Consider the following 16,630-nt stretch of genomic DNA (forward strand, 5'->3'; position numbering starts at 1 on the left):
CACACCATTTCAGTCTCTCTGTCGGTGTCGCTCTCAATGTCATTTTCACCTCGAGACACAGTTTCCGATGAATTTGTGCCGTTCTCCTCACGTAGCAGTCCAGCCTTTCGAAATCCGATGGTGATTGTAGATTCTTTCACACTGCTCCACGCTTTTAAGATCAACTGGCAGACCTCATAAAAGGATGATCTTTGCATGCGGCCAGTTTTTGTGAAAGATTTCTCGCTGCTGGTCATCCAAGCCTCCCACTCACCTCGGAGTGCTGCTTTAAAAGCACGATAGACAGATCGATTGGGGGGGGGCGATGTCTGTGAGTACTGTAATAAATTAAAATGTACTCAATTACACAATATTGTGTGATATACACAGTGGAGCTTTAAAAGACAGAAGGTTCTATTCATTATGAGGCCACAAAATTGTAATAAATGAGACGAGAATACCAACTTCATTGGAAGAGCCCCTCTTATGTGGCTTAATTGTAAGAAACAGCTTTCAGTATGATGCAGTGGAGTTTTACACCACTGCAATCACAATAATTCAACATTAATTTATACTGCCCAAACATTTTTCAATTGTAACATATCTTTGTAAAGGCAGGTGATGTACCTTATCATGTGATTCTCTTATTGCTGGTTTTAGATCATCGTCCAGTCATCATCCTTGTTAAGGGAGTTTGGTCAAGTACACTAAATGGGTGTTAATGGTTTGAAGAACTTTAATAATTTCCCCGGGTAGCATTAAAGGGATTACAGGAGAACTGACCTACAGTGTGACTCCCTAGAGCCCTGCTTCACTCACTGAAGGATTATCACTGGACAAACACAACTGTGTCATCGAGAAAAGGATGAGTTGGGAAGGGGATTACAGTGTGGCATTGTGCTGCATGTGGGAAATGGAAATGCTCAGAGACACTATCCATCTATCCATCTTGTATACCGCTTATCCACACTTGGGTCGCAGGTGTGCTGGAGCCTATCCCAGCTGATTTCAAGCGAGAGGTACACTACACCCTGGACTAGTCGTCAAGCCAGGGGCAGGGCATACAGTGCTGCTTGAACATTTGTGAACCCTCTGGACAAGGTCACTCTTTTTGTAAAAAAACAAAATAACCTTGTTAAACATACATCCAAATCACAATTTGTAAAGCATACCTTCCAAATAGTAGACACACACACACATACATAAAGAGATATATTTTCATTATTTAATCCAACAACCATGTTTTATTTTTCCACAAAAACTGATAATTGTATGTGGGCAAAAGTACAGTTTGTGAACCCCCACCTGCATTGGTTAAATCTAGCAGGTAAAAGACACAGCCTAAACATTTGGGTTCTTATTAAATCATTTAAGCAGACCAATGAAATAAGACATCCGGGTAAGGGTTTGGGCAACTCTGTTTAATAGAGAGATGAAAGCAACCAAACCAACTGTGGTCCCATACAAATCAAAAATACCAAGAGCAAACGAGATAGCCAAGGAGACGAAGAAGAGGGTATTGACAGCCCATCCATCTGGGGAGAGCTGTCAGACCATTCTCTAAAGATTCCAGCTCCATCCATCCACTGTAAGACATATCATTTACAAATGGACGGTCTTCAACATGACAGCAACTCTGCCAAAATTGGACGCCTAACAAAACTATCAGCCAGAAACACCAGAACAAAAAATAGGTAAAGGCTGACCCAGACATCAACTCTAGAGAGGTGCAAGTCTCTCTGGTAGCATGTCGGATAAATGTGCATGTGTCTACTGTTGGACAAAAATTGAATAGCCATGACGTTCATGGGAGCGTTTCTAGAAGGAAGCATCTGCTCTCAAAAAAGAACAAATCTGCCCTTTTCAACTATGCCAGCGAGTACTTGGACAAGCCAGAGGCCTTTTGGAAGTCCTTTCTCTGGACAGACAAGTCAGAAATAGAGTTATTTGGTCACAAACAAAACCACCATGTTTGGATAAAAGCCAGCACGGTATATGAAGTAAAGAATCTCCTCCCAATAGTGGAAATGTGAAGGTCTGGAGCTGCCTTTCCACTCTGGACCTGGACGACACTCTTGTATCTTCAAGGTCGCATATTTTGGCTATTTAGACCTCCATAAAAGTGTTAATTTGATTTAAAAAAAAAACATCTGTAATTCAGGAATGCAAGGACAATTTTAATTCACATTCCACGTGTTTACTGAGGCACCATAGAGCCAATATAACATACCAAATACTAGAAACCGTTGGATTGGTAAAATATGGGACCTTTATGAGTCATGAATTTCCAGGCATATTAAGAAATTCTGGACCAGAATCTCCTGCCATCATTCAGGGAGTTGAAGCTGGGATGGAAATTAATTAAAGGGGACGACAGGCAAACAATCAGAGGAAAGAGGGGTGGTCTTAGCCAAATATGGACAAAGCAGTTACAAAACTGGTTCAAACAGAAGTAGCTGTCAGTGGGTCTTTTCTTGACACCAATGAAATTTACACTTTTATACTATGTCCATGTTTGAAAGTCATTCTATGGAATGACTTGGATGGCATGTCACTATCTGTAGCACATTTTCTAATCATTTGTCTTCTACTATTATACTATTATACTATTGGTCTACAGTCCAGAGCAATCCACTTTGCGAGTGAAATCATGATTAGTCCCGTGACTGCTAGCTCTAACAGGTTCGGGTTTCTCTGTTCTTGCATTTAGATTGTACAGGAGGGTTGAAGTGCTCTGATGGTATGCAAACCCCTCCACTGTGTTAGCCGTTACCCACATAGAGATATGGTTAGCTAGCCAAGACGTCTGACGTGTGTATCAGTTTTACCAGGACCAGGAAAACGCGCACTGACAGACATAGGTTCCGCATTTGTTTGGAAAGCAAACTTGCCATTAAAATGTGTCAATATTTTCCCCGCACTAAATTTGTTATTAGAGAGAGCGAGAGAGAGAGAGACTGTGTGTGTGTGTCTTAATGTTAAATAGAAACTTATTTCCAGCTATCCATTCATAGACCCTGGACTAGCTGCTGCTCAATCATAGGGTCCATACTGTATGGACAAACTCACATTTACCTAGAGGCATTTTAAACACTTCAATTTACCTCCTGTGCACATTTTTGGTATGAAGCTACTCAACCCACACAAGCAAGAACAACTCCACACTAGATTCCCTATGTTTTGATGTTGTACTTCGGTTCTCCCCTGGTCTTGCAGCGCCTACACAGAACCTTTCCCGCTGAGCTCAGTCTCTGCTGGGTCAGCTGAGGAGGACCATGGACGTACCTCGGAAGAAGAAGAGGGGGCTGCTGAGCAAAGCTATGATCGACAAGTGAGTTATGGGACATACAAATTATACTGCAGTGAAATTTGCCTGTTTAACTTTTGGTTAGGCTACCAATAGTATATGACAGTGGAAGATGGCCTGAGAGACATAAGCTGCCAGAAGGAATGATTATATTGAATTGAAATGTGTTTTCATCTAAGGGAAATTGTTTGGGAAGTGCCCCTCTTCGGAAAACATAACACAGAGAAAGTACGGTAGCCTTGCCAGTAAACCGTTAAATGTTTTGAATGTGATGTGATGAGACCTTTTGATTAGCTTTTATATCAAATAGCTGCATTGTTGTCACTGTACACGCACACACTCATACATAATGCATCTGTATTTAAAAGTGCCATCAGTGAGAGGGCCCTCATGTCTATGATGCACTTTAATGAAATAATCAGTCTCATTCTGACAGCAGAGCTAAGAAAAAATCACTCCCCTTGGCTGCACTATAGCTGCTGCTGTTAATGCTTGAGAGCAATATGTGCCCTTTAAACATTAGGTGTGGTCATTCATCTATCACTGCTCTCACCTAGACTGATGGGCGATCCCGAGCGTTCTATGTCGCCAAGGAGCTTGTTGAATCGGAAAGACTGTGAGTATCGCCATGGTGTCATCAAACCCAAACACATGCATCCTGAAGATGTTTTGCCTGCTGTAATGTCACCCACATATAATGCTGTAATGTCACCCACATATAAACTAATCCATCAGGCTGCATGGAAAGTAGCAGCCTCGTCCTCACCCTGCTTTCCACTTAACTAATCCTCTAATGTGGGTTGCCATCATACATAATGTATAGGTGTTGTGAATGGATGAACTTAGTTTCATTGAGTGCATGTTGAGATACAAGCATTGACACTACAGTGATCCCTTGTTTTTCGCGGTTAATGGGGACCAGAACCCCCCGCGAAAGGTGAAAAACCGCAAAGTAGGATTTGACCCGCACCCCCCACCCCACCGAGGAATTTTCGTGTATGTGTATGTGGGTACTGGAATGTTTAAAATATATAAACAGTATTTATACTTTACATATTTGAAACAAAGATTACAACAGTACACATATTTACTTAAATCTTTAATTGTAAAACCTTATACAGTACTTTTATTATACAGTAATTAACATTCATCAACATTGCCTTCTGAAAGAGGCGAAGAGGCTTGTGTTAGTGGCGGAGGTTTGGCCTTTGTCCTGATCATATTAGTGTCCAAACTCACTGTCTTTTCCCTGCAATCAGCAATCCACAATGCCAATGCCGCTTCCATTTTCACAATTCTCTTATTACGCGGAGTTACCACACGTTTCGCTTCCTTATTGAACAGCAGACTGTTTTTCGAAAGCATTACAGTGGACTCCCACGATTCGCGGAGGATAGGGACCAGGCCCGACTGTGTACTGTACCAAAGAAAAAAGCATAACAGGAGGGTAGAAGCAGAGGTCACGGACTGAACTAATAATGTGTCAGTGATGGCATGGCAGCTCCACCGATTTTTCTCACATCATCCTTCTACTGGTCACAACACAATGAGCGCACACAGTATTTGCAGCTGTCGATTACTACGATTCGCTGAGGGTTATTAACTAGCATTAAAGTCATTTTAATTTCATATACGTGTGTATTTGTGTGGCCACAACCTCTCACAGCATTCACATATACATTTTGAGGAATTTGGTTTCAATTTGACTTTTCTGTCTTTTTCAGACATGTCAGTGCCCTCAAGTATCTTCAAGAGGTAAAAATTTGTGTGTCCTCCTATTCCACTTTCTTGAAAACCCGCTGATAACATTTCATCATGTGAGTCTACTCCCCAGCCTCTGTCTGCGTCTACCCCCCCCCCCCCCCCCCCCCCCCCCTTGCTGTAAAGCTCTGTTGAAGTTTATCAATGTTGTTGCAGTAAGCTCTACTTCCTGGTCTTGACAAAGTTAAAATATTGTGCTCTGGTGTGGTCAGTTGTAAAGTGATGCAGTGTGTTTACAGGCGTCTGCTGATATTGTCCTCGTATCTTTTCTTACCTGATAGACTATATTCACAAAAGTAGTTGAACAACTGGCCATGGCACTTAACGGAAGTGAAAAGAAAAGAAAATAGAGATGTGGTCCCTTCTTCAGATGAAACCACTTTTTTTACACAATCCGTGTAATTTTTGTCCACAGTCTGTGTTCTTGTTCATCCTAATTGATTTTCATGGAGTTGTTCTTCCTTCCCAAATGTATCCAACCATGTTACTATTGGACCTCACTTTGTGCACTGTGGCACAGTCATGCTGGCGCAGAAAGGGCCTTTCCCAAACTGTCGCACAGATGTGTCTTTCATTTCTTAAGATAGTCTAGTCTGCCTTTCGCCTCAAGTCAGCTGGGATAGGCTCCAGCTTCCTGCGACCCTGAACAGGATAAGCGGTGTAGAAAAATGGATGAATAATGTGGTCTACTAGAAACCCACAAATGCTGATTGATTAACTAATTTACTGAACTGTGTCTCAATATTTATATCCATATATTGAGTCTGTTACATGCCTCAAATGCTTCAGGACTCAATTAATGAACAATCAATTCCCAAAAATGGAGAGAATTGTTGGTAATCAATTCAATGATCATGCCCATCCCTTGTGGAAGCTAGCGACTTTCAGCCACCAAACGATCATGAAAGGTTCTTTTACAGTTTTATAAAGGGCACGCAGTTTTCGTTTTCTCATATTTTGTTAGTTTTACATCTTTGTAATGCAATTCTTGCCAAGGGACTTCAAGCTGAGCTGAAGTAAGTGCGGCTGAGCGGAAGTCAGTGGGGCGGCCATGCATCACAGCCAGCTGCTGTCATGTACAACACAACTGTATTGCTCCCACACCAAGCTGTGGACAAGTAAACATTTACTTCAATGAATTAATTTTGACAAAAAGAGGAGATTACTTGAAAACATTTTCGGCAGAAGTGTGTAAAAATCACTATTAATGGCTACCAGTAAAGCTCTGACAGTTTGACACTGAACTCATAGGAGGCCATCATTCAGCCGTTACCTTCTAACCTTGAACAAGGTTACCCTGAATCTCTTACACATGCCCCTGTACAGTGATTTATGAAAGTCCACTGTGAGTATGAAAAATCGCATTAATTTGATGACATTCAACTTTAAAAATGCAAATATTGTACCGGAGACCTGACTAATGACCCCAAGGCTGCAGGATACAGATAGAAAAAGCCACACTTTTACTTTATTAAAAAAATCTGACATATTTTCATATATTCTCACAATGAAAGAAAGCTCTCCTGATGTTACCGTGCATTGACTGTTTTCAAGAGGAAATTAAAGGCCGACTAATTTAAATTTGTATTTTTTAATGTAATTTTTGTCTGTAACATTATTAAGTCTTGTAATTCTTTAAAAGGTGAGCTGTTAAAATGGTCAGAGACCAACAAGTGTGGTGCATAAAATGAAATCATTTAGCTTGGAAGCATTACAGTGGCCAAACATGCTTGTTTTTTGGGGGGGATTTTGAAACTCATATGAGCTATTGTTCCATTGTCTGATAAGGAATAACAAGAGCACAAAGAATTTTCAGAGCCTGTCTCAGCGAAGGAAGGGAGGCTGTGCTCCTCTTTTAAAGGACCTTTCGCTCAACAGCTTCAACATATGAGGCTTATTATTGTTTTTATTTGCAACCTGCGACCTCTGGACAAATTCTATTGAGGTCAAGCATGACTAGCTGCTCAAGGAGTCTCTCGTGTTGCTTCTTGATCCGCCTTATGTGATGAAAATGGGGATAGGCTGCACAAAATAGATTGTGTGTGTGTGTGTGCATGCGTGTCTATGTAACCTAGGAGACGGAGTCACCCGGAGCTGTTTGAGTATGTAGCTGATCTTGTATCTGGCAGATGTGATGAATGCTAACTCGTATGAGATCAATTGTGCAAGATGAACGACTTGTAGCGCCAAGGGTCATTATATTATCTCACAGCCAACTGGAACATCTTTATTTAGTTTATGTCTGGACTTTACACAAAACTACAATTGATGGGCTTCAGAGGTCCATCCCTTACACTAAGACTTGCTTTTATAGATGATGGTAGGAAGTTTGAGTGTCATGCGGCTGCTGTCCCGTTTTTCTGATATAACTGCTTTGACCTTTCACCTCTTCGCTGATGTCTTGTATCCACTGTGTCCTAATTCTTCGTACAAGAATTAGCGATGCCTGTTTGTTAACTTGGATTCTGAATACATCACAGAACTTGGTTTTATTTTTGACTGAGAATCTGATAGCATACAGTAGATTCTACTATCAGTACAAACAATACTGTGGCACCAAGGCCATTTTGCAACAACACCTGGTGGTATGTCTTATGCAGACAGTTCCTCCTTTCCTGAATGACTGGACAGAGCACAAAGTGAAGGGAGGGCAGCCGGAAGGACGTTTAGGAAGGCCTGACCTTCCTCTCATTTTCCTTCCCTTTTCAACCCTCCTTCTTTAACATACACTAGCCACGACATTCGGTTCACCTGCACAGTTGTATGTAAATTCTGCATGAGAAGTTATGCCTTTAATTCACAGGTTTGGTTGGCAATTAACAACAGGGTTACAGCATTTTTTTTCACTGCAACCACAATAATAAATGTTGCAATGCATCTTTGAGAACGTCAGTCAAACCTGAACATTATTATATCCACCATTTTGTTAAACTACAGTATAGTTTGAGGTTTTTTTTAGGCTTTACATGATTTTTGAGGCCGATCACTGATCACCGAGTTTAAAAAAAACGATAACCGATCACCGATCCGATCACAAGATGGAGCAATGTGTCTATGGGACTTGTTCATTTACTGTATATACTTGTGTACTGTATACTGTGTATCTTAAATTATTCTCTATTCAGGTCATGTATTCTAATCAGTCAGGTCAAACCAACCTTACAACATGACAGAAATAATGGGTGCTAACTTACTGTATTTAAATTACTTTATTGTAATCAAATTACTTCACACACACCATAACTTTAGAGCATGATTCGACAGAACACTGGCATGTTTATGTACAACCGTTAGCACTAGCACTAGCTTGCTTGCTAGGCTACATAACGTTTTGTTCCCTGCTTGCGAGCCGTATCGTATTAAAAGTACGTGAACATACCTCAAGCAATTATGAAATTAAAGCCGATCAGACAATCAGCATAAATTGCTAATTATCGTCCGATACCCATCAAGCTGATCCGATTGGTGTAAAGTTTAGGTTTTTTTCAGCATAATAATGGGGCCCCCTTTATTGAAAAAAAAGAAAATAAATCAAGCATGCATGCTAGAAGTGTAAAATGTAGTGCTGAGCCAACTTAAAAATGCATTATTATTATTTTTTTTAATTAAATGTTTTGGTCTCGAATTTACCAGCTGTAACTGTTTTGGCCGGTGGATAAATACACTGGTCACACTCTCCGCCTTTCTTCTTTCCATCATTCCAGCCTTTTCTAGCCATTTTTTTCTCATCAATTTACCCTTTTTGTCTTGTGAAGGACTTCAGGCCAGCAGTGGCCGAGGCCGTGGGCGAGGGCGAGGATGGGGGTCCAGTTCTGGAGGATCAGAGGTTGGAGGAGATATTGGGTGTTCTTCCTCAGGTCTTAACTCTCCACAGCAGTATCCTCAATGAGCTGGAGGAGCGCATTGATCAATGGTACGCAACATCATAGACATTAACAAAAGCACTTAATAATCAGTTGTTGTTTTTTAAGGAGATTCCAATGTCCTCTCATGTACAGGGAGGAAGGCCAGGGAGTGGTGGATGTGATTTTGTCACATCGTGAGGACTTCGGGGTGTTTGATACCTTCATCTCTGAGTATGATCGCAGCATGTCTTTACTGGAGGAGAGCTGCAAGGTCAATCCAATCTTTGCCAGCACTGTCAAGAAATTTGAGGTAAAATCCAAAACGTAACCCTCTTTTTTTTGTGTGTCACTTGTGCTCTAGTCTCTAGTTTACTCCGTACACAAATACAGTGCAGCTTAGCCTCTGGCTAGCAATATGCTTTCGGTGGTATGTCAAACTCATTTGAAACAGCATTTTAAAAACAACGAACTGTTTTCAGAGGCTATTTTTAAATGAACAAAAAAAATGCTTTATTGTTCTAGCTTCTATAAAAGTGAGTTGCGATTTTGCAATAATGGGAAAATGAGGGTCCCGGGTTGACCACATTGAGAACCACTGGTCTACATAATGCTCTTTTTATTTAAATGTCATACTTCACCAATCCATTTTATACTGCACATTCTGTTTAGAGTCACGTTGAACTGCAGCCTATCCCAGCTTATCCCATAGGCGAGAGGCAGGGTACACCCTGGACTGGTCATCAGTCAATCACAGGGCACATTAAATAGAAACTCCACACAGAAAGGTCAGAGCCAAGATTCAAACCCAGAACCTGTGACTGTGAGGCAGATGTTCTGACTAAATGCTTCAATGTGCTCCTTAAAGCGCATACTCAATTTCCATATTCGTGAAGGGACACCTTGCTTTGATCAGTCACTCTGCTATCTTCCTTTCCACTCAACCAACAGACTTGAGCTTAAATTTCTTTCTTGTCTGCACTTCTCAATGGGACTGACATTTCCTCTGTTTCGCTCACAGTTTCTGTAGCTACTCAGCATTACTATTTTTTCTCCATCATCTATCTCTTTATTCTTAAAGAATCAGAGAGAAAAGGTTTAGGAAAAGGGAGTAATTAGTGTGACGCTGTTACAGCCTATTGTATTCTACAGTATAAATTTTGTCACTTCTACAGCACAATTTGAAGGCAAAACTGAACACTGGTGTTAATGGAAACATTGACAGCATTTAATAAAAAGACAGGATATTAAGATAGCAAGGAAAGATAACCACATCAGATTCTCATTTCCATGCAGCTGTATGGTGGTCTGCAGAATAGATTCACTGTTTAGACAGAGCGCACTGCATTCACCTGTTTACATAACAACCTCCACGTATTTTGATTTGCTGAATCTTTGTTGACACAGTGTTTCTAAGTTTTTCTAGTTTGGTAAGAAAGTGGACAATGCATCAACTGTTTACACTCATGAATATTTAACAGCAGCTGCCCCCTCCTGAAAAAGAAACAAAAAAATGTTTTCACCTCCTTGACGGGAGGCGGTCTAATCTACATAAAAAGAAGGATGAAATGAATATTTTAAGATTTGTCTATGTCAACCGAGGCCATGTCTCTTGATAACTGCCATAAAAGTTGGGCCTAATGGGCCTCTTCATTTTTGCTTCCTGAAGTTGAGTTACACTAATAGGCATCTGCAGTAAATGATCTACAGAGAAAGTTGAATGCATGAAAACAGTATTTTCGAAGGATGGTTTATTTTTATTGCAGTGAGAGGTGATGTGTGGGCAAAAGGAGCTTACCTGGAGGCATGTTTGATACCACATCTGCCACCACATGCACATGGCGTATTGCATTTTCCCACATTCTGCATAAGCCATGGGGTTTTTGTCCGTCCACCCTCCTGGGTTGTAGGACCATTGTATTTTGTGGAAGATAATGATGGATGCTATGCTATGTCAGAGCACCGCCTTGGGACTAGCGTGGAGAGTGTGACCCTTCCGTAATGAGGGAGGAGGAGCACCGAGGGAGAGCAAAGGGAAATCTATGGGTCGCTAGATACACCGGAACCTACCACAGAGAGGGACAACATTCAGTTATCTATTTACTGTATATTGTTGTTTTCATGCATTAGTTTTGACATTTAATTGTTCATTATTGCACCACTATTGATCTACCTTGCAGACCCTCAACATTTTCACCCCCCACCCCTCTTTCATTGTTGTAAGGCAAAGCCCAGGAATAGAAGTGTTGGTAATTTCATTTTGGTTGTGGTGACAGTGACGAAGTAGCCTGAGACCCTGATCAGATCAGTTAGCCCTTACAGGATTAAGAGCCTCCTCTCCACAGGTAGTTTCTTATTTGCCGCACCATCTATAAACATTGGCCACCATGGGGCGACACAAATGTATTGGATTTTGTGAAGCTGCTTTTATGACTCTTATTTCTAAATGGCCAAGCCAGTGCATCACTAGGTTTGTGCAAAGCCTATTTTATCACGTGCAAGAACGTCAAGGTGGCAAGAGGGAGCTTTGCACCAGGTGAAAGGAGAGCGATCGAGCCAAAAAAGCAATGGAGTGACTCCCTCTCTTGTCAAGGTAGCTGGCCAATGAGGCGGACAGAAAGTAATTAGAGGAGCAGACTCTTTTACAACTCCCCAATTAGGTTAGTTTTGTGTGTGCAGACAGCAAATCAGCTGGCCATGAAAGAGGCTGAAAAGTGCGATTGTTTGACCGTGCTTGTGTGCACGGGTGTCTGTGTGTCTGCATCGCAGCGTGAAGCATCGCTCTTCTTCTTCTCTGGCTCACTAGCCCAAACAAGCCAAATGCTAATTATCATCTCTGGCATGCATCAGCGAACCACTTCCTCTGAAGAAGTGTCAATTGGATGGCGGTTTGCATGCGACACTCGAGGAGAGCAGATGCTATAGCGGAAATTGGGTTAACCATTTGGTTTCCTGATTCTCAATCTAAATCGGAATTATTTTACTCCCAATGTGGTGGTGAGGAAAGAAAGAGGGGAAATGAACACAAATATAGAAAGAGGCTTTTTTGACAAAGATGATGTACAGTATACAAAAAAAATAGCATGTGTATGCAGGTGCGTGTGGATGTGTGATTCTACCCCTTAGAGTGTAAATACCTGTCAGAGGCAATTAGACTGATTGATTTTTCCAATGCTCTCTTGATTGTGTGTTTTTTTTTTGGCACCCTTCCTCCTGCAAATGGCTCATCAGAAAAAAAGAATGGGATTTTTTTTCAGGTTTTTTGTCTCACAGAAAGATCTGAAGGTCACCTTGGTCAACACAATTGCCTCGGTCACTTCTGACCTTGCCTTGCATCACACTGGAGAGGTTGACCTTCATGCTTTTGTGGACACACAAGGGTTTTTCAGAGGGGCAATACATTTTCATGTATTTTTACAGAAATGTATCAAACTCATAGGCCACCTTCTTCATTGTGTTTAACTTTTTCCACAACAGCCATTTTGTCACGATAAAACAACAAATAGAAGGACAGATTTTAGCAATGATATGAATAAATATTCCATTCCATTTTTATTTCAGAGAGGTAGTGTCCTAGTATTGCTCAACTGTAAGGGAAGGGTACATTAAATACTTGCCACTAGCATGTAGAGGCTCTTTGTTTTCTGGTGGTATTATAATAAATAAATAAATAAATAAATGAAAACTTTAGACTTTAAACAATTTTACTAATTTCAGTCCCTTGATGTTTAATTCAATTTTACATGCTGTATATATTTGTTGTGGTACACAACACATAGAAGCAGACCACACACATGCAAGAGAGATGTCAGAGTGATGTGGTGCACAAACAGGGACTGTGGCTCTTAGCTGATATGCAAGGGTGTTCATGCCTTGCTTTAGAGCAACACATTTTTTTAGGGCAACATATTTTCCATTAAAGGTTGGTTGGTGTTATTTGTTAGGGGTATGAGTCAACAATGATAATCAAGAATAATCATTTTATCTTCCAGAGGAAAGGTCCAGAGGAGGCCGAAGTCCCACTGAAGCACCAGCTGCAGCAGGTCATAGTGAGGGTGCTGCAATATCGCATGCTTCTCACAGGTAACACACAAACATTCATCTTTGCAACAAGCTTGTCATTTGTAACAGAGGGACATTGGACACAAGTTTAAAAGGCCCTGTACTGTAAGGGGCAGAGCCTGATTTTTTTTATTTTTTTTTTAGTGGGCTGGGCCAAAATGTATTTTTGGGAGGTGTGTGTGTGTGGGGGGGGGGGGGGGGGGCTATTAAGCCAAATAATTTTTTCCCCCTCAAAAACCAACATTTGACGAGGGGGTGGGGGATGGTTAGCAGTTGCTGATCTAAAATGTTTTCCCCCTGAAAAACAATTGTCAACAGGGAGAGGAGGGGGTCCCGATTGATTTATTTTTTTGCCCCTTGACAAAAAATGTTACCGGGGGCGTGCTGATGAAGCTTATTCCTGCTCTACCTTCACGGACACCCTTATGTCTAGGGTGGTCGCGGCCACCGCTGGCCACCCCCTGGTTCTGCCCTAGTGTACTATATACTGTATACAGATTAGGATCCCCCCCCCCAAAATCTTAATTTATATCTTGGACTTTCTGTTTTACTACATCCACAGACTACCTAAACAACCTCTCACCTGATTCTAAAGAATATGAGGACACACAAGGTAAACCTGTGATATTGAGACACACTTATCAAGATATATCGCTTACTTTTTGAGATACAGCCACTCACATTATTCAATGACATCGCTATTTTTTTTTTCTGGTTATGTTGCAGCTGCCTTGGTGATTGTGTCAGAGGTGGCGGACCAGGCCAACGATAATCTGAAACAGGGGGTGAGTTCAATTTGGATGTAACTGATATGTTGATTAAAGGTGATTACACAGCTACGAAGGGTCTTTAGAAGAAACTTGCTGAAACAATCCTCAGAAAGTATATTGATAGATTATTTATTAAACATTATTCTTGTATTAATTTCTGATAGCTGAGCATAGTACAGATGGTATGTCCACGTTTCCACAGAAAAATACTTATTCCAAGAACCCAGAAAGTTCTTCACATTCAAATGCACAAACTGTACTAATATAAACTGTCCAGTCTACTAATTAATGTTCATAGAGAGCCAATGGAACCTCACCCCATTGACTTTACATAATTCTATGATGTGCTAACATATGTGGCCACCATTAGTCTTTTTGTCAATGCTATAATGACCATATATATCGAGCATGTCATTAAAAAAAACAGAACACAGAACAAGAGTATTAGAGCCAAACTGTAAAGGAAAAAATTAATAAAACCACAATAATTAATACATAATGTCAGTCATCCCATTTTTATGAAGAAAAAAAGGTCCTAATCTTAGTAAAGTCATATTTTAAAAAACAAACCCGATAAAATCAGAGAATAACTGTTTTGCGCTTGGTGTGAATCTGTGAGGAGGCAGGCAAGACCAGGTTTTGGTCATTGTGTGGACCGGCATACCCCCAGCACATTTAAAAGTGGGACAGCTGTGCTGGTGTTGGCCGCATCAAAGTCGACTTCAGTCCTGTTCAATCGAAGCGGCTTCTCTTTTCCCCTTTAAAAACGGCACAATAGTTTCGCATGGAGACGTCTCCATATGTGGAAGAAGACGCAACAATCTGTTCGTGACTGGGGCATTGAACTTTAGCGGGTACCCTTATTAAATACAGAATGAGCTGGTGAACGTAAATATGTCCGTGGACCTCATGTATCTACGGTATATCCCCTCCAACGATCGTTCATTTTGAAACATACAGGATATTAAAGTATAACTTTACCAGACCTCTTTACTGCTCATCTCTCCAGAGGCCACATAATGCTACTCTGATATCCTTTTTTCACTTCTCCTCATAAAATTACAACTTCTTCTCATATTTGATATTTTTTTTCTTTCTGCAGTGCCCACAGTCCTTAACTGTTCACAAAAAAAAGTTAAAAACAGATGGAGCGTCATATTTGTGCTTGTTAGATTCAACACCAAAATTGACCAAGAATGGTTTAATTTGCACATTTGATGCAAAACAATACGTTTTATGGACGTTACGCAAGCAGAGTAACGAAGGTTCTTTTGTGCTGGGAAGGAGAAGTCTCTTCCTCCATGTTGAGCGCATGCAAAGGTCCCAGGTGTATCTTTACAAAGAGGAGCATTGTTAGATTGGATAACATTTACAGCCTCCCTCAAACATGAGCTCTTTATGGAGATAATTCAAAATGCTCGCCCCACTGTGTCTCACTCGCTTTGCACTGTCAAGACCGCTGTGTTCCTCACGTTGGCTCGCCGCCTCTATTTATCATACGACACTGACACTCACACTCACATAGGCTGACAGTCAGTGTAAACACAGACTCCCTTTATCTGCGTACCCCCCTATTCATTCTTCCCTATCACATCCCTTTCCGCCTCTCGCTTTCATTCCCAAACAAACAAGGGCACTTTCATTCTATTTCTCCTTCTTGGATTATCACATCTCTTTGCTCGCTCCAATCTCCCAGGAGAACTTGCTGCGTATGGTCCACATAGAATACAGCATGAAAGGCAAGAGGGACCTCCTGAAGGCTGGCAGGGTGAGCACAACACAACTTGGCATGTTCACCACCAGATCACTGCAACGCAGAACCCGAAGGCAAATTATAGGTGAAAGTCTTTTGTGTCTAATGTGTTGACAATTATTCTGTTGGCAGATGTTTGTTAAAGAGGGAACACTCATGAAGGTCTCAAGAAAGAGCAGACAGCCCAGACACCTTTTTCTGGTAACTCTTTTCTAACTTTATCCCATGACAATATCTCAAAGCTTGCATTGAACCTTTTTCAGTAACCATTTGCCTTTTGCTACCACTCAGTTACCTAAATACAAAGGTTAATTATCTTTGATAAAATACAAGAGCTGTGGTCCCAGGCTGGCTTAATGCAAAGTTTGTTAATTAACACCTCATCGTCATTGTGTAAAAAGACAATTTGCAGTTTCTAGAGAGATGCAGTATGTGCATGCCTATTTCCTGACAGCGTGTAATGCATTTTTGGTTACAGGTTGCATAGCAACTACCCACAGAGGCTTTCAACTAAATTCAGTGTGTTAATTACTGAGATTTAGAAGTGTAGTGAACAGGCCAAGTGTGGCTAGCTGTTTTCCTCAGTTCTGATTCCAGTTATTGTTTCTTATTGTGTTTGTCCAAACAAATGTAGCTTTAGTTGTACCAGGCATTTAAAATGAACGAGAAACATAGGCCGTCTAATATCTTTTTCCCTGACTGTACATTGGACAGAATTTCAAATACCATTATACCGGGCGATTGAAAAGTAACTCCCTATTTTTAAGTACTTGTAATTTATTTCTGAACTATAATTCTTACAAGAAATGAACATGAGAAGAAAGTGTATTGCACAGAGTTTTTTTAACATTTTATATGGGCGCCAGCATTAGCCACCAGTTTCTCAAGCCGCCTGGTAACCGCATGAAGTGATTTCACAAGGAACTCTTCTGGGATGGAAGACATAACTTCTCGTATTCGTCCTTCAAGTTCTTCCAAAGTCGTTGGTTTGGTAGAATAGACTTGCTCCTTTAATCATGGAACATACACAAAACAATTGAGAAAGATTTTACAACATATGAATAAATTCTAAGTGTTTTAAAATAGGGAGTTACTTTTCAATCACCCAGTATATTTATCCTTATAATGACTTTAGGTTCAAACCCTACTTTGATTT

The 16,630-nt window shown here is 40.8% G+C and overlaps 1 protein-coding gene across 5 annotated transcripts in view; it reads left to right on the forward strand.

Moving 5' to 3' along the window:
* The window catches only part of fgd5a (FYVE, RhoGEF and PH domain containing 5a), a 42,944-nt gene that overhangs the window by 11,483 nt on the left and 14,831 nt on the right, over window positions 1-16,630 (forward strand). For all 5 annotated transcript variants that reach the window (XM_061784586.1, XM_061784582.1, XM_061784584.1 and 2 more), the window contains exons 3-12: window positions 3,196-3,310; window positions 3,844-3,902; window positions 5,011-5,041; window positions 8,803-8,960; window positions 9,046-9,202; window positions 12,882-12,972; window positions 13,514-13,564; window positions 13,678-13,736; window positions 15,418-15,489; window positions 15,607-15,675. In XM_061784586.1, coding sequence (XP_061640570.1) covers window positions 3,196-3,310; window positions 3,844-3,902; window positions 5,011-5,041; window positions 8,803-8,960; window positions 9,046-9,202; window positions 12,882-12,972; window positions 13,514-13,564; window positions 13,678-13,736; window positions 15,418-15,489; window positions 15,607-15,675 — 862 coding nt within the window. The remainder of the gene's footprint in view (window positions 1-3,195; window positions 3,311-3,843; window positions 3,903-5,010; window positions 5,042-8,802; window positions 8,961-9,045; window positions 9,203-12,881; window positions 12,973-13,513; window positions 13,565-13,677; window positions 13,737-15,417; window positions 15,490-15,606; window positions 15,676-16,630) is intronic.

Source organism: Phyllopteryx taeniolatus, chromosome 9 (genome assembly GCF_024500385.1).
Source record: "Phyllopteryx taeniolatus isolate TA_2022b chromosome 9, UOR_Ptae_1.2, whole genome shotgun sequence".
In the NCBI taxonomy this organism is placed as follows: domain Eukaryota; kingdom Metazoa; phylum Chordata; class Actinopteri; order Syngnathiformes; family Syngnathidae; genus Phyllopteryx; species Phyllopteryx taeniolatus.